Source organism: Epinephelus moara, chromosome 14, assembly GCF_006386435.1.
Source record: "Epinephelus moara isolate mb chromosome 14, YSFRI_EMoa_1.0, whole genome shotgun sequence".
Classification (NCBI taxonomy): Eukaryota; Metazoa; Chordata; class Actinopteri; order Perciformes; family Serranidae; genus Epinephelus; species Epinephelus moara.
Window position 1 is genome coordinate 17,817,400 of NC_065519.1, and position 27,094 is coordinate 17,844,493.

At 39.7% G+C, this 27,094-nt stretch overlaps 1 protein-coding gene across 1 annotated transcript; it reads left to right on the top strand.

The window, feature by feature from the left end:
* The first annotated feature begins 961 nt into the window (after window positions 1–961).
* Window positions 962–17,423, top strand: LOC126401432 (protein delta homolog 1). The gene is made up of 7 exons (XM_050062674.1): window positions 962–1,094; window positions 1,227–1,247; window positions 1,484–1,563; window positions 1,778–1,841; window positions 2,321–2,451; window positions 3,227–3,368; window positions 13,600–17,423. Exons 3-7 carry the CDS (start codon window positions 1,512–1,514, stop codon window positions 14,387–14,389), a joined length of 1,179 nt encoding a protein of 392 aa, XP_049918631.1. The 5' UTR covers window positions 962–1,094; window positions 1,227–1,247; window positions 1,484–1,511; the 3' UTR covers window positions 14,390–17,423.
* The last annotated feature ends 9,671 nt before the right edge of the window (window positions 17,424–27,094 follow it).

Here is a 27,094-nt window from a genome sequence, read left to right on the forward strand (position 1 = left end):
TTCATAGCAACCTATTGATGTGTTTTCATTGTTATTTTTAGGCTCCAAAGAAGGAGTTTTTGTAGCAACCTGTCGGTGCATTTCCAGTGCAGACAGTGCCACAAAAAGCAGTTTTTTTCTTTTTTTTCTTTTTTTTTGCTATTTTTGTTTTTTACCAAGCCAACACTGCATTTTCAGCAGTAATTGTGCCCCCAAAACCAGGTATTTTAGTCCAAAACATGATCTTTTCCTAACCATAACAAAGGGGTTTTTGGGCCTAAACCAAACCACACACTGAAACCTATAGTTTCAACATATCTGCTGCACAATAATGTGCACATGTAACGTACGTCTGTGGTTTGTAGAAACAATGTCAACATTTTTTCTGGCCATTGAGTTACCATCTAAACAAACTACAACAGTAAAATATCAGCAAAAACAATTAAATAATCAATCAATTAATATTCAACAATGCAACACAGAATGGGGCAGTACTGATGCACTAAGAGTACTCACTTCATTTTAAGTAGATTTTTCTGATAATACTTCTGCATTTAGGTAAGATTTTTGAATGCTGATCTTTCACTTGTGATTAAGTTTTTTTTTTTTTTTTTTTTTTTTTACTTAGTATCATTACTGCTTTTACTTGGGTAAAGGATCTGAATACTTCCAATCATGGCAGAGACTCAGACTAACAGAAGGTAGACTGGATTGTGTTTGAATTAATAATTAAGAACAAGAAAAAACAACAAAAAATAAACTGTAGTGGAAGTGTTAATAATCTGCAGAGATCCTCTCCCTTCCCTGAAAGACTTCTCCAAACGCATTAGGAAATTCGTTTATAAAATACAGGCACTTCAACTCCAGCACCTTCCTCTCGGAGGTCAGAGCGGTGCACACATTCTCCCTCACAAGGTGGGAGGAGCGTGTTGCACTGGGACGCGGCGCGATGCAGCAGTCCCGTCCAAACCTCCAGGTCCTCCTCCAGCAGCCGGACCTCTCGTACACCTGTGGTGTCACTTTCAACAACGCGACGCTTGGATTAACAAAAATCAAATCAAATCAATCAAATATGAGCAAAGCCACTTGGAGACGGAGCGCCGGTGCGACATAAGGTAAGAAAACGCTCCGGGTGCCTCAAGAAAATTTAAGTTAAAAGAGGTTTTTGACATAAAAAATATGTGAATTTTTTAGATTAAACGTTTGTTTTTTCTCTTTTACTGCTCGTGCGTAATGGATGCCATCAGGAGCAGACGCGTATGCTTCAGGTGCGTCAATTATATTCTGGATGATAAACAAAATTATCGAGATATTTAGATGTGCAGTGATAACCTACATTTACTCTACATGACCTCCATACAGAATGTGCAACAAAGCATCTCTCTGAATTCTCTACTTAATGTTTTTCTTTTTCTAAATTAACTTTTGAGTAATGGCATTTATTTTGAATAGAAAAGCACAAAGGGAGCTCCTTTTGCAACTTAACCCGCTTTATATTTTGCAGGACAAAGGGGCTCTTGCAGGATATTACGATGCATCTCACAGCGGTGGTCTTAATTCTGGTCGTGACAGGCATCGCCAAAGGTAATGTGAGATTTTGATCAGCCCACAGAGACAACTGGCAGAGACGCACAATTTGAGATGTGAAGATGTGAAAAAACCCCAACTCTTTTCTGAACCGATTTACTCTGTGTGGAAAGAAAGTATAACGGATGAATATTTTATTGCGCTGAATGTTTTATGTGTGTTTTGATTTTTGATGCAAACAGCTGCTGTCCCTTTCTGTCTCTCTCAAAAGGTTGGGAATGCAGCGCGGGGTGCAACACAGAAAATGGGTTTTGTGAGAAGCCAGGGAAGTGCAGGTACTAAAACGACTCCAGATTCCTGTGTAGATGATAGCCTATATACCCTGTGGGCTTTTTGCAACCCTATTTCCATAAAACGCTGGAGCTGTAAATGTTCCTCCCTCAGAGAAATGCAATCAAAATTCAGCCAACTGGATCCTTCTGCTTTTTTTGTCTGGATTTGTTTGGCACTTGTGTTAAGTCAACTGCCAAATCAGCTCTTTGTTTGAGCAGTAAAAAGCATTGTTATCCTAACAGATAGCTCAAAAGCTTCTGGTTAAAAAGCATGCCCAGTTTGAACTGTTTCATCGGCAAATGTTACTGTATCTACTCTTGAGCTAAAATGATGCTGTTAGGGAATTTAACCAAACACTTTAATCTGTCATTTCACTTTAAGAGACAAAGCATGCAGACATTATGGGGACATGAGCAGGACTGCAAAGCTCTGTGGGTGGTATATTTATAGTTCACGATTGCTCCCTTTTCCCCTCGTTCAGGTGCAAGCCAGGGTGGCAAGGAGAGAACTGTGACCAGTGTGTGCCCTTCCCCGGCTGTCTGCACGGCACATGTGAAAAGGCATGGCAGTGTGTCTGCGAGGAGGGCTGGGTGGGCAGCCTGTGTGACCAAGGTGAGTCTAATTCAGCTCCCCTGACACTCGTATCTTGACCTAGCCTTCTAACACTTTCTGACATAGCAGAGGTGAGGCTGAGTCACACAGCCCCAGGGACACACAGGTTGCCACCGAATAAGGCCGGTGTCTGGAGAATATTTTTATAACAGGCAAAGTTAGAGTAGGCAAAATCTGACTGAGGCAAAAAATAATCACGGGTGTGTGATGAAAGCTGAGGCCCCAAAGTAACTGCAGAAATATTCATTATAATCTGCTGCTTTTGTGCTACTGAGCAAGATACATGATACTTTAAAAATTCTGCATCAGGGCTGCAAAAATATAAACGTTAAAGCAATCTACAAGTCACATTCCCACTTCTGACACCCTTATTTAAATCGAGCATTAAGCAATAATTCCCATACCATCTACAATGAACATTATCGCATGCAAAGAAATGACTTGCTGCCCCTCAAGCGATTGAAAAAACAAGAGGAGAAGATTAAAAGAAGAAAGATTTTCCGGGCTTCTGGCTCAGCTTGACCTTCTTATCAACACACAGTAAATTTCTTGTTCTGTTGGAGCATATGAGCTGCTCGCCTGTGTGACGTGGTCGGTTGTGTTCTCACTTTTGTTCGTGGTGACAAGATGCTGCGGCGGGGAGTGTGAGTGTGAGAGTGGAAACAATGAAGAGGAGGGAAAAACAGGCAGGGAGACAGGAAGTGAGAAAGAGAGAGCACACACGAGATCTAAAAACAGCATGCTTGCTTTCTTCTCTTTTTTTTTTTAACAACAGATACTCGCCTGTGCTCATCGAGGCCTTGTGCCGGTAATGCCACCTGCATAGAGACAGGAGAGGGGGGATACCTGTGCATCTGTCCCCAGGGCTATGCGGGTGAAAACTGCCACTTGAAGAGAGGACTCTGTCTCGCAAACAGGTACCAGCACGTTTTACTTCTATTTTAAGCAAAGGGATACTCCAATGCTTTGCAGCCTTATCTCCATTTGTGTATCATTAGGAGTAACAATCAATACATGCTCCATAAACTGTCAGCTCTCTGTGTCGCTAAGGCAGCCAATCAAAACCACCCCACACAATGGCTCATGTATATGTGCCTCCTAATAGTACAGCAGGCAGTAAGCAAAGACAATATTGGATTTTTCCGTACTGCACAAACTGTACCTGGTTGCTGTTTGTATTTTGGTTGGTGTGATTTGCAAGAGGGAAGAGGGTGCTCGCATTTGTAAGACAAGCAGAGACGCTCACTTTGATACCCCACAACTCCCCCACAAACAGGAGCACGCTAAAATGTGGGAACTGGCATGTTTCCAGCTTTGTGAAGGAAAACTCCACTTGAACCACGCTCCAGCTCATTATTACTGTACTAGATGCAAAGTCAACTTTACTCTGAGGACTGACGTTTCTGCTGCGGAGCTCATAAAAGGCAAAGAACATGGTGTTGCTGGTGAACAGAAGCACCAAAAAAAAAAAAAAAAAAAAAAGGCAGTGCAGCAATCCCAGGCAGGGGGAACACATTATCAACATATCACCTTTTGAATTTATATGCTGAAGTTGTTAGCACTTATTACTTATTCACACATCCAGTAGTTACAGAGCAACATTATGATTCATTTGGAGTAGGGCTGGGTGATATGGACAGAAATTCACATGTCGCTATATTCAGGCTGACTGGCTATACATGATATATATCTCAGTATTTTCTACAAAATGGGCTACATGTTCATTTGCAAGTCAAAGCCACATTTGAGATGTCACAAGCACTTTTATAAAAACAGACTGTGATCAAAATAAAATGCAAAGACAGGGATTTTATTCCCTGTTTCAAAATATACAGCTGCACAACATGTGAAAGAAAAATGATATTAAATAAAAAGCAGGTCTGTACATTAAGGATTTGCACATAGCACTGGAGCTATAGAGGTTTAAAGGTTTGCAGCACAGGACACAAAACTATCACGAGTATAAAAGTAGGAAGTAGGCCTAAATCCATTGCAGTTTAGAACAATTACAAATCTTTGTGTGGGAAGTTAAAAAAGTCGTTTAACAATCTTTTATTTATTTAGGTTATTAATCTTATTTATGCACAGAGCATCAACAGAGAGGCCGAGGGAAGGAAGGAGTGAGAAACACTTTGTCAGCGTTATATACGTCATATGAAACATCTGTGTTGTTGCTGCAATTTTTAAACACATCTGTCATCTGTATCCAGGCGCTGTCTCAATGTCACATAACAGACTACAACTACCAAGAAGAATGGCGAGACACTATGATCAACCTCACACACAAACTAGCAGCACAGCTCTGGATTGCACATGTGCTCATTTATCTGACAGACTGATTTAGCGGAGCACATGCAACATATAGACCGATGTCACACTGTAGACTAATTAACAGCAGATTAAACAGAGGAGCAGCTCTGTGTCTCTCTTAGTGTGGTGGAGAACTTGTGACTGAGAGAGCAGAGCTGCGTGGAGAGTGAGAGAGAGGAGAGATGCACACTGGTGAGCATTATGTAACACGACTTGACCCTATATCGATATAAATGGTGTTGTCTAAATTTATATCTTGCTTGAAAATATATTGATATATTGTAAAAACTTGATATACCGGCCAGCCCTATTTTGGAGTTAGATGTGAATCCAATATTCACTCTCTTTTAGCTCTATTTTTGGTCCCTACCACCTCCTGAGGGAAGTATAGGGCTCTTTGCACCTCATTTCCACAGTTTTGTTTTGTGCCTGTATTTCCATATAGCATACGCAGTACGCCCCTTGTGTTCAATGCAAGGAAATGCACTTCTTTACAGATCCATAGAAATGCCACTGTTGAAATTGAAGAAAAGCTCTGAGTGTTTTTCACCATCTAGTTCACAGCCAATACAGGACCAATAATGCATGCTGACATATTAGTGAGGGGGTTGGCCTGTCAGGTGTGTGGCCAGTTTTATGAAATATTTTGTTAAAAGATGTATAATCCACTATGCATGCACTATATATGTTACACAGCTAACATGCTACAAGTGTTAGCTGGCTAAACATGCCATTAAACTTTTCACTTAGCAAAAATGTACAAGTACAGCTTTATAACATTCATCAGTCTGTTAGCTAACTCCTCTTTCATGCTAACGTCCTGCAGCACAGTGTGCACATTGTGTCTAAAATCTGCTACAAAAGTTCAGTTTTTTTAAAACTTACTTGATGAAATGGACTGAAAAAAATAAATTGGAGATTATGTAGGTTCTAATAGGGATGAATGCCCTTCGGGTTAACTAGCATAAGTAAACAGAGCTATGTGGAAACAAGGCAGTAGCAGCTGAATGCTCCACTGTGTTCACCAGCTAATTGCTAACTGTGTCTGTCTGCCGTTTGGTGCTGAGCAGATAGTTTACAGTTGGTTTTAAGAGCTTTTAAATTGAAAACAGCTGCGTGCTGCAGCCACAAACAACACTGTAAGAGTGATGAGAGTGAATGAAAACAGTGGCCTAAATCTGGGACCATACATCTAAACAATGAGCTGAAAATCTGTCGAGGGGAGCTGCACAGACAGGTGATAATTCTTTGTGGGTTCATCACTATAAGGCGACTTCTTTCACGTTATCATCTGATATACTGTTATTATATAATATCGATTATAGAGATCATCAAGTAGAGTGGGGACACTGACAAGATTTGATAATGAAGTTGATGCAAAATTAAGGATAATGTGATTGTCAGGCCTGTGGCCCTGAAACATTAATTTAAATTTTGTAATTTTCTGCATGTTCAGGCCGGCCTTTTCTTTCAGTCAGCAATTGCAAAACACTGCAATACAATAAAAGCCAAGCGTTACTCCACTGAGCTCACACAGCCAAAACAAACACAATATACCTGCTGGCATGAATTTTAAAACACCCAAATCCTCTGATGTAGAGAGAAGGAATTTCAGAGAGCTCATTCTCCTGCTTCCTCCTGTCATAAATACAGCAGCAGCCATGTTGAATGTGCTCTCCCCTCGTTGACAAGCAGACAGCAGTGTGTACCTGAGCAGCATCATAAGCTCCAAACCATTTCAGGGATCTTTTGAAGTTACTTCAAAATTGAAAACGATCATATTTGCTCAACGAGGCTGTAACATTTCAAAAACTTCTCAATGCAATATATGACGAGAAGTTCAGACTTCTTTTGGCAGTATTTAAAGGACACGACTGATGTGTACTTTGCATTTGTTAGTATCCCACAATCCACTGCTCCCCAGGCCATATAGTTTAATGATACATTCAGGCAGTCCTCATCTCCCATAACATTACATTACCTATTTTCCGGAGATTGCCTTCAGGTGATAAATGTGTTGATGAATATGAACTGAACGAAGTACTGTAAGAAGACGCTGCAGAATGCACGCACAATAGAAGCAAGGTGTATAAACTACACAGTTTATTCGTGTCAAGAGGCTTGGTGATATAGCAGAGCTTCACAGATAAGCAGAGGTTATATGGATTTACTAGTAAATGGGTATAAGATGTGGCTTTGTTTTTATTCTGTCTTAAATTGAAACACTGAAGCTCATCCCGTAAAATATGTATTCATTAAACTGCAAGTTGATCAAGTGGGCCACATTTACTGTTGACATTTACCACCGTTTAAGCCACTGGAGGGAAAATCACTGGAAATGTTTGACTTTACGAGTCGATGAGGAACACCTGGGGAGACGAGGCGTGCGTTCAGCCAGGCCCCCAGGTCCTCTGAAGAATCCACCTTCATGAGTCACGTCCTTCAAAGTATCTTCAAAGTACCAGAATCGGCACACAGCTTGAGTGTAACAGAAACTCTGAATAAAGTGTTTGTACAAAGCACTGAAACAAATAATAATTCAAACCAACAACCATGGCTTGATTTTTTGCTTCAGGCAAAGCATCCACAACAAAAACAGTGATTCGTTCCTCTAAGGGACAGTTAGCCCCTAATTAAAAAAACATTTATTTTCCATCTTACCTGTAGTGCTGTTTATCAGTCTCGATTGTTATGGTGTCAGATGCTGAGTGTAATAATGGAACTAGATGGCACTCGGCTTGTGGAGTTCAAAGCGTCAAGAAATACATTTGAAAAACTCAATAGCAATGTCTCTTTCCTGAAATCATGACCTGGTTACTCAAGATAATCCACAGACCTTGCTGTGAGCAGTTTCATGTAGGAACTATTTTATTTTTACCAAACCACTCCAGCCAACTATATCGCCATGCAGAACGACGTGTGCATCTACTCAAGAGGCTCATGCTTGTGACAGCACAAGATGTAAATATTAATGGTGTTGTAGCGACGATAAATAAAAAAAAGCTGCTAAGAGGCTGAGTCTGGCTCTTAACTGTGACTCGTTGAAAGAAATCCATGTTGAAGTCCAACAATGGATTTTTATGATCATTTATTTAACAAAAAACTGGATAATGAAAGCAAAATGAGATTACGGTCAACAGAAAATATCAGAGCCCTTCTTTGTCTAACGAAAACCGTGACGCCAGTGAAACAACAGGTAACATAATGTGAAACCACACCCGCACCCGTGCCAAAACAACCAAAAGTGCAAGTGGCCAAAAGAACATGTGCAGCCTAACACATAATAAACAAAAGAGGGTAAATACACATTTTGGCTCCTACAGGTGCCTTCCTCGGCTGAGCTGTAACATTAGCTAGCTCAGTGGTGCTGGGTGAGGCAGCAGTAGGTGCCCGCTAGATTCTGCCCTGTGATTTAGTTGGTGTAGTTCAGTAGAAAAAAAGTGAAACTGCTTACAAAGTCTGCGGATTATCTTCAGTTAGGCCCCAATCACATAGAAAGCATTTTAGCAGCTGGAGGCCGCTTTTTGTAATCGTTTTTAATAAGTACTAAGATTTTTGCTCGCTGTTTTTGTGTTGCTACGCACCTCATGTTTCTGCCGAAGTGCTCTGAACTCCTTGAGTTGAAAAAACTTCCCCACGTCATCTCTGCTTTTTTCCTATTGTCCAATGGGATGATTTGAGAGGCGGGCCTTCTGTGGTGGTCACGACAACAAGTTTACAATTGGTAAACAATGGAGAAGAAACTGGTGGTAGCGGTTGCTGGATACTCAGAGCAACGATAGACAGCGGGTTGTCAAACTGCCCCTGAGTCATCCTAAAATATGCCTGGAAACAGCCATCATGGAGGCGAAGCTCCTGGACCAACTGGTGGTACTCCCCATGATCCACCCTCTTTTTAAGGGTCTCATACCCACACAGATCTGCGTTTTCCTGTGCCCGAAAAACTATTTGCTGACAGCCTCTCACCCTCAACCACAGCTACAGCAAGTACCCTCTGCCTCAACATTTTAATAACCAGCTACTAATTACTGTAAAATAAATCAAATAAATAAATGGTAGATTGATTACACGGGAAGATAAGGGTTAGGAGGCGATGGCGTGGTTGCCTGGCAACAATGAAAAGGCACAGTTTTTATTTTATTTTTTGTTTAGCATTTTTTTACTTGCAACCTGTGAAATGTTTTCTGTGTGATTGGGGCCTAATCAGGTCATGATCTCTGGAAAGAGACATTGCTGTTGAATTTTTCAAATGTATTTTTTGGCACTTTGCGCACCACATGCCGAATGCCATCTAGTTCCATTATATTCAAGAGAAGGCAGACATCTCCACAGCCAATATCTCCAACACTCAGCAACTCACACCAAAACAATCTAGACTGAACTAGATAAACAGCACTACAGGTAAAAGGAAAAATATGTAGTTTTAATTTTAGGGTTGAACTGTCCCTTTAAGCTCTGGAAATTGCCTCCTTGCCTGCCTTCCCCCTGCTGGATTCCAGACAGGCTTGATCCGTTTTCCTCCCGCCAATCAGATACATAAGAAAGACTCTCTGGGGACACAGCTAGCTGACACAGAATAAACATAGGGGGTATAGAGTCTTGAGGGCTCTGTCAGGCAGCCTTGTTATTGACTTGAATGACACCTAAAATTCAATAGTGTACAGCTCAGTGTCAGTGAACTGACAGCTCCCCCCCCCCCCCCACAAGAAAAATAAATCATTGGAGTCCTATTATAATTCTCACAATGAGACGAGTGGAGCCTCACTTGTATACCAGGGGAATTCATCTCCATTAAAAGGCCTGCGTGAGGTTTCATTAATCAGCTCCACTACAGTATAAGACACCAGAGATGTCTAAAAGTATGCCAAAGCTATTATTCTTTTGCCTCGCACAGACAGAATGTAAGGAACTTGTGTAATTACACGAGCTACTATTAGAGATATTGATTGATATTATCCTGGGGTTTTCATCAGCGCACTTAGTTTGTGAAGCATGGCGGCATTGATCAGACATACTGCACATGTGGGAGGAGGAACATTACTGCACAGGCTCCTTTTATATCTTGTTACTAGTACAAAGATTTAATTTGCAGAGAATTAGCTGTACACTGTTTTTCATTAGGCCTGGGCAAAATGACTGAACTCAATATCCCAATATTAATAGGCGTATTTACTCTAGAGCTGAAAAGAGCAACAGCAAAGACTGAATCAATTAATTAAGTCAATGTTGAAGCAAAATTGGCAAACATCTTGTAGCTAGGTCATTTGTAAGGCTGCTTTCTTTGTCTTATGATAAAGTAAACTGAATACTTTTGGGTTTTGGGACTGTTGCTTAGACAAAATGTGCAATTTGATTACATCACCTTGGGTCTTAAAATGAATTTTTCAGTATTCTCTGACATTTTATAGACCAAAAGAATAATCACTTTAATGTGCAATATGTAATTTGCTGCTGCTCAGGGTATCTCAGTCAAAACAAGAACAAAAGACAGAGAAATGGCGTCACTGCAGTCAGTTCGACTGGTTAGGATTCTTTCAGTGTTCATGGTTCAGGAGCTGAATTATCCACAGAGGTCTCCTGCTCACCAGCCCAGATGATTAAAACCAGTAAAAATGCTGATTAAAGCAGTTTCACATTACAAATCAGTGTTTCTCCAATGCTGTCGAGCATGGCAGGAGCTAGGGCTGAGCTGCTGTTAACGTTTGCTCAGCTTGTTTCTCTAGTAATTTAAGATCCAGACGTCTAGTGACTAAAATCCTTCATTCTTCATCCTTCAAGTAGTTAAAAACGACCAAGATCTAAAAGATATGTTGTAACAATGTGGCTTAAAACTGGATAAAAAGTCAATTCATGACAGCTTCTGGCAGATAACGTAAATGGGATGTGATGCCACTGACAGGCGATAGCGACAAAGTGACACGTAACACGTGACATATGACTTGATTTAAATTACAGATTTTTTTGAGTTAGAAGACTGTTGCAACGTTTGGGACAATCTAAGTACACAGCTCAACAAAATATACAACACTGATCAAGTCATTTTTGGGACATTTTACCACAAAAAGTTACATATTATATCATTAATGGAGAAAATCACAGCCCGATTATTTAATTATGAACGTATGTTGCAGTCCTGTGTCATTCTAATATTAATATATATCACAATTTGGTAAAAAAAATTAAAATTAAATTCATGTTCAATGTGATCAGCTGTGTTTCACTCTTGTGTATTATATCAGAAGGAAATCTTGACACATGTATGTAAAACACAAATTTTAATGACTACTGTAAAACTTCAATTAAACACCCAGTCCCTTTTACTAGCCCGGTGTGGCTCCACATTTTGACAAGTAGAGGCTTCTCAATTAGAAGCCTGGTCTGGTTATCAAGCAGTACATATTTTTTTATAGAGGTTCTTCAGATGTATACATACATTTCAAATTGTGGAGCATTAAAAACACACTAGAGCTCAAAGCTTATTTCCATGTTGGAGGAAGAATATAATACAAGAATACGGTAACAGATCTTTACGTCAGGCAGGACAGGTTAAAACATACCAAACAGACTAGTGTTGTTGTGATGCTGGAATTTATAACTTTGATTTAACACTAGGGCTGCCACGATTAGTCGACTAATCGATGACTAATCGACTATTAAAATAATCTGTGACTAATCGGTTTGAGTCATTTTTTCATAGAAAAGTACTATAAAAGTACCCCAAAATACTCTTATTGCAGCTTCTTACGTTCAGATATTGGCAGCTTTACATACTCTCCCGTGACAGTGAACTAAAACCCTTTGGTGTGAGTACGAAACAAAATATTAGATGACGTAATTTTGGGGTTTGGGCGAGACAGGCCGACATTTTTCAACATTTTAACACATTTTTCGATGAAATGATTGGTTGACTAATCGAAGAAATAATCGACAGATTAGTCGACAATGAAAATAATCGTTAGTGGCAGCCCTATTTAACACCTTGAAAAATACTGATACTTGATACCATGGGGAACAACTAACATTGAGGGCATACAAGTAAAACTTTGAAAATACTAAAGCAGACAAACAGAACAGGTGGTAAAGTAATCAGGGACTGTGTTCTTCAAATGATGTGTGCGGGGAGATAATTTGGGTCCAACTCTACGAAGCCCATTTTAATCAGTCTGAAGCTTGTTTTTGAGGGCGGCACCTCAGTCGAAGTGGCACCTGTGCCCCAATAAATTTAAGGTTGCACTACCCAGCAGGGCTGCTTTCCTGGGCAAGAATTTAGTCTTGACAAGTTGAGTGCTTTCAGTGCCGTGGTCACCCCTGAGAGCTTATATCAAAAAAACAAACCTGAATGATTAACAGTAGTTTGTAGTGCAATTACTGTCTGACCTTGCTAACTAAATATTTTTCTGACTGTGATGTTGACACCCAGGAGGATTGCCCTCAGTTTTCGTTTATTATCAGAGAGCCATGTTGTGATACGCTGCAGCTCGGCACTTTATCACTGTCCTGAGAAAACTACACACCTCCAAAACATCAGCTTTTCATGAGCTAATAAAACAGCTAGGGCCATTTCATCTTTCAGATTTTCCATTTTCTCAACCCATTTAGGACACTTGAAGAATAACTCTTCAAGGGATGAAGGCTGCATGGATACATATCTATTGTCAATTTACTGTCTAAAAGTGCTTGATTTTGCCACTGACAGGATTGTTATTATAAGCATCTGACAACATTTTGGAAAGGATCCCTACAGAGATACATCTTCTTGTTAAAGAGTGAGATCCTTTTTGTTTTTGTCATTTTAGCGTATATACAGCCAGCATATCTTCACATCTAACTGGGGGTATTAAGGGTTTATTTCAGAGTAACATTGATGATTGGTGATTGTTGGAACAGTGGAAAACTAAAACAAGATGGCTGTAGCAAGTAGAAGTAGAGGCTGAGTAGGCTCATAACTGTGACATGTTCAAAGAAATTCATACTGAAGTCCAGAGATGTGTTTTATGGTGGTTTATCAAACAAAATCTAGATAACGAAAGCAAAACTAGATGAAGTATTATGTCTTGTTATATTACGGCCAACGGAAAATATCAGAGCCAAAAACTCACTCCATTTTAATGGAGTGGCAATAGCGATCTTGGGCTGTATCTGGTTAAACAACAAGGATCTTGCGTTTTAATAAAAAGGTCGACCTTTGTAGGGATCCTTTCCAGTGTTGTCAGACACTTAAAATAACAATCTGAGTCTGTCAGTGGCAAAAACAAGCACTTTTAGTGGATGTAAATTGACAGTGCACATATGTCCTGAGTGCTTACATTGCAGCTTCCCTCTCTCTCATCACTAAACCAATTTAATAAAAATGTTCCCATTTGTCATTTAGATACAAAAACATTTAAAAACAGGGGCCAGGTTTAAAATACTGAAGTTACCCTCTAATGCTAAAAAATAGACAATCACCAAATTTAGAGATACATGGTTTTCACTTAACAGCAACAAATGTTCTGCCTGTGAATATTAATGTGATGTAATCAGTGCAGCGTGCACAAGTCGGTATGAAATAGAGGTTACAGAAGCAGGTAGAACTCAGTAATATGTCATTTTAAAAATAATGATCCATGACACTCAGCGGGGAGACACTGCAAATTATAGATTTAGGACAAGAAAGCATCCCATCAACATCCACTGTATGAAATGTACCTGTAAAATAGGATAGGACCTTTTGATGCCTGCCTTACTGATGACTGCTTTATGACCACAGGATAAAATATGCTGCAGTAAAGCTGCGCACTAGATAGCAAGCCTTATTTCCCCTGCTGTATATTCACGATGTGTTGCTCTGTCCTCCAGCTCTCCTTGCCAGAACGGAGGCACATGCACGGCTGCCGGTGGCTCAGCAAGTTACTCTGCCTGTTTATGTCCCCCTGGGTTTTCTGGAGACTTCTGTGAGATTGGCGTTGACAGCTGCCAGCCTAACCCCTGCCTCAACGGTGGCAACTGTACAAACCACGGCCTGGCCTTCACATGTGTGTGTCCGCTCGGCTTCACTGGGTTCACTTGTAATGACACCACCAGCCTCTCGCCCTGTGCCGGCAGGCCCTGTGCCAACAGGGGCACTTGTGTCGGTCAGCCTGATGGAACCTTCCGGTGCATTTGCCAGAAATGGTTTACAGGTCCCACTTGTTCCCTGCAGCACAGGCCGAAGGCCAAGTCCAAGCCAGTCGGAGCCAGGCCAGTGGACCACAGAGTGTTTGCGCTGACTCCGCAGCACTACTCCCTCCCTGCTCACACCTTCCACAAGCTCCTCAGACCGCCCGAGAGAGACCTGCTCAAAATCACCCTTAAGGAGACAGTCCACTCCCCCGGCGTCCTCGTCACCCACGGTCAGCTCGTCTGTTTCGGCATGCTGGCCCTGCTTACTTGCGTGGTCATCCTGGGCACTACCGGCATTGTGTTTTTTGGCCGCTGCGAGACGTGGCTGGCCAACGCCAAGTACAGCCAGCTTGTTCGGCAGCAAAGGGAACACCTGCTGCGAGAAGCCGGCGGCCCGAGCCAGGAGGAGCCGGAGCACTCAGTAAACATCATCCTGCCGGAGAAGATTAGACTCACCAGCTTTGGGAGACACTACACCTCCATCTGATTTAATCGTCTCTGTCTCTTCCCCTTTCCCTATGGAAGGAGTTTAATAGAAATGTCGAAAACTGGCACTGAGGAAATACTATGACTGTTGTACAGTTGTGTTAATAAAGTGAGGCATACTGGGCTGCACTGGAATATATCTGAATGTAAAGTCTACTGGACTAAGTGGACGACCAAGACACTGGATTGTAAATGTACTTTTTATTGAACTGCATAAAACTACCCGTTAAAATGTATGAAACCATAAAAGATGTTCTGCCTTGATGGCTGGTAAAAAGATGTACTCCTTTAGATTTTTGACTTCACATGGTTCAAGCACTTTGTTACATGTTGATTCAACCCTGTGTCCTAGAAATTATGTCTGTATGCTATAAAAATGCTTTCTTATGCTTTCTTAAATGCATTGTTGTGGCAACATAATTGCTGCCTGGATTATATTCAGAGATGTTTCTTTAATAATAAAACACTATATTCGTGTACAGCGTAGGCTTCAGAAAGAGGTGGTTGGGGTTACAAAGTGCAGGACCTTGACCCCAGTAGTGATGGGCAGAGCAGTTCTTTAGATGTTACTGAATCACTAGAATCAGTTCATTAAAAAGATTCATTCAAAAGATTTGTTCACCAAATCGTTCAGTGCTTGGCGGGAGGAGCCATGACTGTGTACTGCGTAGTCCGACACACTGAACTGATACACGGGTGAGTCTCATTACTGGCCAGCCAAACGTTTTAAGTTTGTTTATCTGGAAACTATATCTGTTAAAACAATGGGGAGTTGTGTGATTGTGTCCATGTGGCTTGACTCCTGGCTACATTAACCATTAGCTTGGAGAAAACGGTCCCTATGAAAGTGTATCGCTGAGAAGAAATGATTTGAATCACTCAGGGTTTGGGGTTACGTCATTCATCAAGTGATTCATTCACCGAGTGATTCGTCACACGGTAGGCAGTCCCTCCCTGCACCCTGGCTGCCTCGCGACTCGCGAGTGATTCATCGTTCGCACGGACCGAATCAGCAGTTCCACTCCCGGCCTGCACGCTCACTGCTGAGCTCAACTGAACTGAGAAATGAACAAATCAGTTCCGGAAGTGATTCAGTTCAGTACGTTCACTCAACAGATTTGTTCTTTTGAACGAGTCATTTGCGAACGACCCAACACTAGACCCCATAACTTCGGGTTCACGTCCAGTCTCTTGTCTGAGGTTTAGGCAACAAAAACACTTTGGTTAAGGTTTGAAACAGATCATGATTTTGCTTAAATGTTAATAAAAACAGTACTAAAAAAATAATAATAAACAACTAAAATATGTCAGTGAGCACTTTGCTAATACGTTCAGTATCAACATTATAGCAACATTTTCTCATTATGCTGAAAGAAAGCATAATTCATAACATGCTGTTTCAAATTAGTTGTATAGAAACATATTTTAGGAGACAGGGCTGGTTGATTTGGAACACAAAAGTGGTGTTAATATTACAAGATGAGAAATGGAGTTGATTTTAAAAGGAGCTAGACCACTTTTCTTTTGGTATTTAATGTATTTGTGTCATTGATTTTTAATCTGTTAACAAATTGTTCTCTGATATTGTGACCATGACTCGAGCTGCGATGATTAACGAGGACTCAATCAGCAGATAATTAATGTTTTTTAATAATTGATATATTATTTTAGTCATTTTAGTCAACGTTTTTTGATGTCAGCTTCTCAAATGTGGTCAAATGAGAGGATTTGATGTTTTTTTTTGTTGTCCTATTTAATTTAAAAAATGGACTGTTTGTTGAATAAGATATCAAAATAGTTCACTTTAGGCTGTGGGATATTATGATGGGCATTTTTTACCATTTTCTTTTTTTAATTTGCATTTTTGAAGATTATTTAACATAAGTAGAGACCAAAAAGAAAGGTAAAAGGTAAAAAAAATTACATAAAACATAATCAAACAAAAGCGTATACTATTTTCTAATGAGAAATTAATCAGTCGATTAATCGTTAATTGCAGCCCTAACCATTTCCATGCAGCATATTGTGAATTTCCCATTTTATAATTAATGAAGAGTTACATATTGTGAGTTTGTACAGTATGTGCAGTTAAAATGTGTACTTACATACATGCCACCCAAACAGCTGTACCATCGGCTCTACAGAGACGGATCATGTTCATGTAAAGGTATTATTATGCAGTATGAACCTGGAGGTAGTTTTATTTTGCTAATGCCATCCAGTTATCTCTCTGCTGATGTATCACATTAGATGTTAAAGGTATATACATAGATGTTATTAAGACACGGGTTATTTCAAAGTTCCTCCAGAAATGCCACTTTCTATTTCCATCATCATCTACCTGTATCCATGCTTTGAATATCTTTACACTTTCAATTATTGATCAGTCTCAAACTCATTTTCAGTTTATCCGGGGGTTGTTAGATTTTCCAACTTTGCTTCTTAGTGTCAACGTTGGAATTTCGCAGGTCTCCGAGCCCAGAAATCAATACTGTTGCATTTGTGAAATGTTAATGGTTTGCCTAGTCATGCATGAGATGGACACCCGCTCCTGATGAAGGGAGAAGTGCTTTTGTGAATACTGAATGTATGGAAGATGAGAAAAACATTATGCCTGTCACCCAGTGAAGATGTAGTTAGACATTTGAAGCATATTTAATGTAAAATATTCAAATTAATCAACTGAGGATTACTGTGGTGTTAGAGTGGGAGAGTTTCTGCTCTTCACTCTCACAGTAAGTCCCCTTCAGCCCTCATTCAGCCTGTGAGGAGATGCTGTTAATATGCTGTGTTTTGTTTGTCTCAGTTCTCCGATACGGTGGTTATCTTGTGCTCACACCACAACAGTAACATTTGGGATTGTGTATTACAATGTGTAGTCGTAAAATTTTAATGATTTACACGTGGCATTTCTACAGGGGGGCGGGGACTGTAACCGTGCAGTACTTATCAGTATTTGTTCCAGTCTGGGATTATTTGCTGTTGTGCTTTGGCCAGATAATGTTTTGTTGTCTGTTCACTGCTTTTAATAAAATATATACAATCTGATTTTATCTGTTTTGTCCTGTTCAGGTCTTTAAAACCAGCAGATTCATACTGAGTCTATCTCTTTGACCTGCTCTTGACACAACAAGGAGGTTAACACAAGATCAGATGCTTGGCAAGGCTCCGACTGTACGTCAGCAGTTTCACAGTATGAGATGCAACTGATGCACACACTGTGTGAACCACCGCCTCCCTGTTCTGAAATCAGCCTGAAAACATCTGCTCTGCTGCGCCGAGATGCTTAATAAATTTCTCCCCAGGGCCGACTCACTGGTTATTAACTGGCTGATAACAATGACTCTGTGAGAACTCCTCCTCCGTCCCTGGTGGAGTCACAGATTCAGATAGCAGTCTCTGTCTCCACCTTGTGGTGCAATTATCTGCATCAGCAGGACTGAAGCTGCAGTACGTCCATGTAGAAATACAGCTGAGGTTCAAAGTCAAGTCTATCTTTAGCTAAGATATCATCAGTTGATTTATCCTATAAACCACTGGTTCCCACCTGGAGGTCCCGACCTGAAGTAGGGGTTGCCAAAGCTTCACTATAGATTACAAGCCTTTCTTGATATTAATATCTCAGGATTTCATCTGTTTCTTTGAAGAAACATAAATCAAATTGTTATTTTTAAAGTCAGTATTATTATTCAAGATATAAGCTTTAAAAATCCAACAGGATAAAGGCACGTCAAAGACCTGAACACAAGCCTTCACTCTCTGCTAAACAGCCTTGTCCTGTTTTAGAGGAGAAATAATAATAACTTTATTTGTAGAGCACTTTTCAAGCTGAAAGCACAGTGCTTCCAAAGGTGCAGAAAATACAAATTAAAAGTGATACTAATAAAACATAAGCGTATACATACGCCTACACCAACATATTAAACATATATCTGTAACCATGCATACATAAACACATGGCTGCAAATACACAACCAAAGTGCTAATGAGATGATAGTCAAGCATTAGAGAGAAGAAAACATTGAATTAGTCAAAAAAGAGGACTATGACTATGTATGAAAATTGATAATACAGAGAATCCTATAAAAAGTTCCCAAAAAACCCAGTCAAACCAATGTCTGAAGTAATATTCACAGGAAACCATCTGCTCAAAATTCATCCAAATCGCTCATATTACACAAATTTCCTGCAGTTGTGTTCACTATTTGGGTTACTTGTATAATTCATCAGTTGTTCTGTTGTCTGTTATGATTATGCACTGAATATGATAAAAATAACCCTAAAATATGTCAGGTAGTCCGAGGTCTTCAGTTTACTCAGTGAAAGAAAAGGGGTCCCTTAATGAAAAGGTTGGGAGTCATTGCTATAAATGATGACATTGTCTGGAAGTAATGAATCAAAATCAAAGAGGTAAATTATATTCTACAGCCCCAAAAAAGCTGAATCTACAAAAATCACTGTCTCTAATTGATTTTGATCAATCAGTGTTGATCTCCCAGCATTGTTTCATAAACTTTAAACATCGTTTTAAATTTTTTTTAACATTGAAACAGATCTTTCTGAAATTTTAATCCTGATTTATGAGAATTTTGTTAACGTTTTTACAACCATCAGAATTAAATGTTGTTTCAATGTTGCTTAAATACTGAAACAACAAGTGACACAATTTCAACCTCATTTCAACATTGAAGGTCGGTCGTGTGCCAGCTGGGAAGCATGTGTTGTTTATGTAGGGGAAAAAAGCATAATATAGCAAAGTGGAGAAACTTGTCGAGTGTTGATGGATTTGTGCTGAAACTCTGTGTGCGTTTTTTTGAACACTGCACTATAGTTTACCAGTAGTATCACATTATGATCTCTGGGTATGAAAAAGTAGCTTTGGTATTTTCAACCTGGAGCCTATTTTCAGCTGGAAATCGGTCCAGCATCAGGGAGAGTTTAGCCTGAAAAAGGCTGCAATGTAACCACTTGGGGCATTTCTGCACCGTAAGTTTACATACACAAAAAGTGTTTGTTTTTGCTAATGACAGGCTCAGATTATTATTCTGAGTGTCTGACAACAATATTAAAAGATCCGAACAGAGACAGACCTTCCTGTTAGAGAGTAAGATCCTCTGTTTAACCAGAGACAGCCCCAAAATCTCTATCACCAAACTCACCAGACTCCATTTAAATAAACATTAATTTTAGCGTTTATAGAGCCAGCATATTTTCACATCTGGGTGAATTAAGGGTTTATTTCAACCAAACCAGGGTTGGTGATTTCTGCAACAGTGGAAAGACAAACAAAGATAGCTTTTATAAGTTTTTGTTGTTATTGAACGAAGCTTGTTTAACAATGATAAAATCACTGAAGTCACCATTTAAAGGCTCTGCACACTCACACAGATGTCTCATTTACTCTGGCTGATTGAATGTCTAGTCAGGTGTAAGCTGGGGGACCAACTCTGGGAACTACATCGTCTCTAAACTGTGTTCTAATAAGAATGATAAAGGCACGGTCAGACAGGATTTCTCTACGCAGTAATTTCTATGACCAACAGGGCAAGACATATATGTTTCAGGTCGTGACTTGACCCACCAGAATTTAAGCTGAGTTAACCTTGAAACAGGAAATGGCGATGCTCTCTAATGTCCAGCCAGTTTGTGAAGAATGGGACTGACCTCTCTCATTTAAGACATACTGTTTGTTTCTGTAACTACAAGGTGAAATAATGAAAGCAGCAGAGGAGGTGGGATGCTGCTTTGCAGAAGAGAGCAGTGACAGAAGCTGATGACAGAAAAGTGTATGATAAGAAACGGTACAATTTACAGCTTACAAAGTTTATATTTACAACTGTAACCTTGCTGTTTGTTCCTCCTGCCTGATTTTTATCACACCGCTACATTTCATCTGTCCTGCATCTTAATGCTTGGTGTTGTAAGTTGTCTCGTCTCAAGAGGTGCAACAAAACAGAGAGAAGGGCAAAGAAGATGTCAGTCAAACACAGCTCGTACACCTCACACTGTTCTAATGAAGCAACATAAATGAAAACACCTTTAAAATTTTAATATAAAGAACAGATTCCTCTGGCTGCCATTTTGGGACAGAAACGTGCCAGAATGCCTTTGAAGCATTAATGTCACATTTGTAAATATATCATGTATTTATATTAAATAATTAATTATTGTCAACTTGGCCAATGAATCCAGGTCACATAATGGTGTTCCCTTCACATGCATTATAATAAGGGCTGCACAATGTGCAAAAGGAGTCCTATTGAAGTTATTTTGACAGATATTGCCATTGTAATATGAGTCGTAAGTTTAGTGGTAATGATACTGGAAAAAAAATATGATGATGTTCATTCATTCATTCAAACCTTTATTTAAGACTTGGGAAATCAATTGAGGGTGACCCTCATTTTCAGTGATGCCGACCATGAACAAAGACATTAAAAACAATCAATATGCATGATGGTTCTTTGTTAATAGCAATAAATGGCCACTTAAAGTAGAAACACAGGGTGATAGGCATGCTAAGATGTAGATGTATAGCTAAAAACATTTACACTTAATTAAAACAAGATCAGATAGAAGGCATTTAAACAGCCATAAGGGTGGCAGAGTGTCTAAGTTTAAGGTCTTTTGTAGATTATTCGATGCATAAGGAGCACTGTAAGAGAATGACATTCTTCCTAGTTCAGTTCTGATTAAGGGAGTGTGAAGGAACAACCTATTCTGTGAATGAGTACCATGATTATGTGAGGTCAGAGTTAGAAGGAATGAAATATAGGGTGGAAGCATCAAATACCAATGCTGTTCTCGCCTCACAGCCAAATGTGGCCAGCTAACCTTTGGGTAAAGGTGGCAGTGATGTGATTTCTGCTGGGGTCTGTAGTCTGTACCAGTATGTCCCCTTACGTCAAGGCACATTTTTCCTTTATTAAAAAGCATGCAGCTCCTGTGATGTGGATACAGCACTTGGCCATAATGCAATTTCATAGTAATTTGATTATTTGTTCAGCCCTAATTATAATATAACATAGTATCAGCATGTCATTAAAATTCTGATCATGCTGGCTTTCCTGTGTGGACAGATACAGTGACTCCATAACATTAATGATTCAAAAGTCCATCAGCACAGCACCAAACTTTACAGGAGTCATTGGATGACCTATTCTACAAATCAAGCCTGGAAACAAACAAACAAATAAATAAAGGTCCCTATGACACAACCACAGCAAAAGAAGCAAAAGCCTACTGCCTCCATCTGTATGTTACAGCTGTAGTTCATGTCAGTACAGTGTCTAGCTCCTATGACATGTTTAGTCCTTTTATAAAAGACAAAAACTGATTCCAGACAAGCAAATATTAGCTATTATTAACTCCAATGATGAAGGCTCTGTCATTATGTTAACCCACTCTCTATATTCAGGTCGAACTTGACTTTTCCAGTTGCAAAGGATGGACCCTAGCAGCTGAGATAAAGCCTGTTAGGGCTAGAGCAAATGCTGGTTCAGAGATCTTGGCTAAACATGACTAGTCCCAAAGGTAAAGTTGAACTGATTCAGGAACAGGCACACCTCGCTACTCAACAAGGACAGGTTTGATAAAACGAGCACATACAGAATTTCTTGAGGTCAGCACAAATGTGATAAATGAGAGTCAGCAGTTTTGCTTTCCCTATTAATGCTTTTCAGCCTACAGAGAGCAGTGCAGACGTTTGAATGCCCAGCGCGTTTCATTATCACATACTGATGTCTGAAACCTCATGTAGTGTCAGAGTACGACCACAAGGTGTCATCCATCTAAAAGGAGACAGAGGAAGGCTGGCTGCAGGCAGGAGCTCAGTATAAAGTGGTGCATTTCTCTGCACTCAAGCACTGCATTTTGTTTTTAATTGACAGCTTTTACATACCGGTATTTAAAATTAAGGCACATGCCAGTATTCAATAATATATGTAAAATAGATTAACAAAAACTCTCATTTTAAACCAACATATTATTTAAAAACAACAGCATGTCACTGTGAGGATGAGAAAACAAACATCTGACATTACAGGCAGCACTTCCTGGATTACATTTCACTCGTCTTCTCCTAAACAGCACAGACCATCACAGGAGTCAAGGATGAGTGCTGCCTGTCCCACATAACAGATCATTTTCCACTTTGTCGCTGCACTATTTCAGTTTACCGTTCAGGCAACAATCTGTGTTTTTTTTTTCTCCGCATTACATCCAACAATTTCCCACTCCAGACTGAACTTTATTGGAAAATGTCTCAGAGACTCCTGCTGTGTTACCGCATGTCCATGACCTATAAAACCTTGCCTTAAAAAACCCTGACAGTCCAATATATCTTAATATCTGGCAGCAGTTATGTAAGTATAAGAAGTTAAAATGTTAAACTGAGTGCTAACCAGCATGCATTGCATGCGGATTACAATCGTTTCCTGATGCTGAAACTTTAACATGTTACCGAAGCTAATGCAGACAATCCTTGCGACAGTGCTGTAACCAAGGCTCCATTAAATGTTCCCAAATAAACTTTCATTCATAACAACACTTTCTGTTCTCTACTAGTGCAGCCAAGTCACCAGATTAAAATGCTGGTATTGTATGTTTCTGCAAACAACTGATATGTTAAATTTTTATGATTCATACATCTCATTTCAACATTTCTAAAGTGACTTAGTTTAGATTACATTTATATACGCTGAGTTTCTCATCAGGAGGAAAAAAGGATGGTGTGAGAGGAAGGCAAGATGACTGCCGAGCAGCAGACCATTGTTCGAGACCAGTAACATTTCCCGCTGCGTTTGTGGCTACAAAAGTGGCTATTTTTAATGAGACATCGGGACATTTTCCGCCGTGTTTCTGACTACAAAAGCAGGTATCTTTTAACAAGACATCGGGACATTTTTCAACTGTCTCTGTGGTGACAAAACCGGGTGTTTCAAACAAGACTTTAGTACATTTCCAGCAGTGTTTGTGGCAACAAACTAGGGTATTTTTTAACAAGACATCGGAACAATTCCAGCTGCATTTGTAGTGACAAAACTGGATATTTTTTAATGAGACACTGGGACGTTTCCTGCCATGTTTGTGTCAACGAAACCAGATACATAAATACATACAGATACAGAAAAAACATTCCCAGTTGTGTTTGTAGCGACCAAACTAGGTATTTTTTTCACAAGTCACTGGGACAAATCTAGCCGTGTTTGTAGTGACAAAACCGGGTATTGTTCTACGAGATGTTAGGACATATCCTGCCATGTTGGTGTCAATGAAACTGGGCATTTTTAGCAAGATGAGACATTTGCAGCCGTGTTTGTAGCAACCAAACTTTTTTACAAGACATCAGGACATTTCCAATGTTCTGACAAAGAGAGCTGCCCATCACAGTGACCTACCAGTAGCAACAGATCTATCAGAATGGACTACTAGTTCCATTAATGTAGGTAAAAGTAGAGTAGCTCATTCTGTCAGGTAGGAAATATCCATCAGATTGTGCTGCTACCTCTACAAATGTGGTTAAAGGTATGGATTTTGTTTTCTTCACCTCTTAAACACACTACAAATTTGCAGTTTGTGTTGGTAGGTCTTTCCGAGTGGTAGCCCTATTTGTCAGAGCACTAGCCATGTTTATGGCAACAAAAGTGTGCATTTTTGCACAGAAAAAACAGCTGGAAATGTTCCAACAAGACGTTGGAACATTTCCAGCTGTGTTTGTAGGGACAAAATTGGATATTCTTTAATGAGACATTGGAACATCAGCTGTGTTTGTGGTGATGAGATCAGGTATTTTTTTATGACACATCTTGAAATTTCCAGCTGTGTTTATGGCGACAAAACTAGGTATTTTTCTAACAAGATGTCAGGACATTTCTAGCCATGTTTGTAGCGACAGATGCTGGTATTTTCCAAGACGATAGCTGTATTTTTGGGCTGTGTTTATGGTGATCATGCAAGGTATTTAAAGCCAAAACAGGACGCCAAGCAGCAGACCACTGTTTGAGACCAGTGAGATTTCCATCTGCCTTTGTGGCAACAAACACAGGTATTTCTAACATGACGTCAGCTGTGTTTGTAGCAACCAAACTGGGTATGTTAAGCCAAAACATGTTTTTTCCAAACCCTAACCAAGTTGTTTTGGTGCCTACACCTAACCACACATTAACCACACACGTTGTCACAACATAAAATGGAAAATTGAACAAAAAGTTTAAACATATCTGCGACAAATGTAACATGTCCTCGGTTTGCAGAAACACACCGTGCCAACATTTGTTCTGGCGATTGGCTTGAATAATGTCTGTATTCCTGTAAATACGTCCACGGTGGAACTAAAACTGGCCCCCTGAGTTTTGAAATATGAGTTTATTTATACCAGTAAAAAGAAGGTTGTTTAGAGCATGGTTAAGTGTTCACATGTTAAACCTGAATCACACAGGTTTAACTGAAACCTTTTTGTGTGCCGAGGCCCCGGCTCCCCACCACCAGACATTCATTTGTGGAGTTATGACCCTGGGGAGAGAGGGGCCCTGACCTTCAAAGCTGACCAGAGAGGCTACAAAAACCCACCTCAAAGGACCCATTCCACTCCCTCCAAGTCATAAAGCAAAACAGAACAGCAAAAGTTAAATATCTCCCTCCAGCCCGAGACCCCTTAACCCTTTGTTCCTGTCCGCCTCTCCACTGACAGATGAAACTCAACATCCATGGAAAATTGCACATGGAAAGAATCCAGATTCAAAGAATTCCCAGTGTATGTGTGTGTGTGTATGTGTGAGGTGGGGTGAGGTTCTTTCAGGGTTGCACACTGCATACACTGCACGATATATTTCATCTAGGCAGGTACCCCTCAGTCAACTGTCAGCTCCGCATAAATACTGTATGTTTATGTGTTAAATGTGTTCCAGATGAGCAGGGAAGTAAGGTCACTGTAAAACCCCATGCAGTCAAACCAGCAACATATGTTCCAATGTGATGTCTACTCATGACCCAATGTATACAGCATATCCACCGTCTATAATCACTTCAATAAAGGAGAATCTTTTATGTTTTATTGGGAAAATATCTGGGAGCCAGGAGGTCAAACTATCTATTCATTTACAAGAAAAAAAAGCAGGACTTGGTAAAAGTTTGAAAACATGAATACAACTTTGTGTTGCATAACTTCTTTAAGCTTTCCTATCCTTAATTGTCTTGTGTAAGGCTTTAACTGTCAATCAATTGATTATCTTTTAGATTAAAACAGCGTAAATGCACATCACAGTTTCCCAAAAGCCAAGGTGATATTGTCCTCAAATTTTTTGGACCAACATTCCAAAAATCTAAAGATATTTATGGTAATTTAAACAGATATGACAAGAGACAACCTTTAATACGCGGGTAGGGGAGACCGGGGTTGGTTGGCACACAGCTGTTTTCTGGTGCTTTGAAGGTCACGGACACAAAGTTGGAACGGCAAAATGTTTGCTTTCTTCACCTCCACACATGCCACGCTAAAACATATAAGTGTCACAAACTTTTCAGTGACATTTCAGATTTAAAGTATTGAAAATAAAAAAGTTGACCTTAGACTACACGTATGATAAAACTGTGCTAGATTCAAATATTGTAAATGTGTCAATTTTGGTTAATAGATAAAAGACTCAAACATACATTTTAATATGAGAGTTGAATGTCTGTGATGAGTGACAGTAGCTTAAGCTAACTTAACTTCATCACAAAGTTGTGTCAAATGTAAGCGGGGTTGGTTGGCACACTGATTTTGGATTTACAGTTGTAACTGTAACTTTATTTCGAGATTAATACTGTTTTGCATGATTAAAAACAATGTTTTTCAAGTTTTTATTTATAATTTGAATGGTCAATGGCAAAAGTAATTACACAGTCCTACTGATGATTTGCGTAAAAATGTTGCTTGGTTTAAGAATGGGCACATATTCTTTTTTATGTTGATGTTTTCTGGTTCTTGTTAAAATTAAATGTTCAGATTTTCTCTACTAATTCAGTTTTTGTCACTATAGTATTTTAACAACATGCCAACCAATCCCATCTGTTTGATGGGCTGGTTGGCACAAACTTGACTTCAATCACACATCACCTAATTTTAGAAAATATTTGTGTACATGAAAACATATTTATTTAAAGCCGAGACCTGATCTTTTCATTTGCTGCTGGTCTGAATAGTCAACCATAAATCATGTCAGAGAAATACAGTAGAGAGTAAGAACCGACCTTGCGGTCTAAATGTCTGCATCTCCAATAAAAGCACCAAGGAACCTGTTGACTTGTTCCTGCTTTATGTTACTCTGTTGATCAACAGCACATCTCATGTGTGGACATAATGTGACAAGGACACAATGGGAAGCGAGCATGTGAACTGGCTGCAGAAGATCTCTAACTGCGGCGCAACCCAAACACAGTGTACTGAAAACTGGAAGGACGTGATCTATTTCGCTGCCACGGTGCAGACCTGAAGAAAAACAGAGATCCTTTTTGACCCGTAACAAAAGCTTTCATTCCAGTCATCCTTACTACAACCACTAATTTCAAACAGTTAAATTTATAGCTGTAAATCAAATTTGCTTCAAAGCCATTATTCGTAAGTGCTGTGTCCTGGTAACATTACCCACTTTAAGAGCCCTGTTGTGTTGTGTCTACACTGATTTATGTCCCAGTTGTGACTTTGCCGCCATGCTGGGGGTAACAG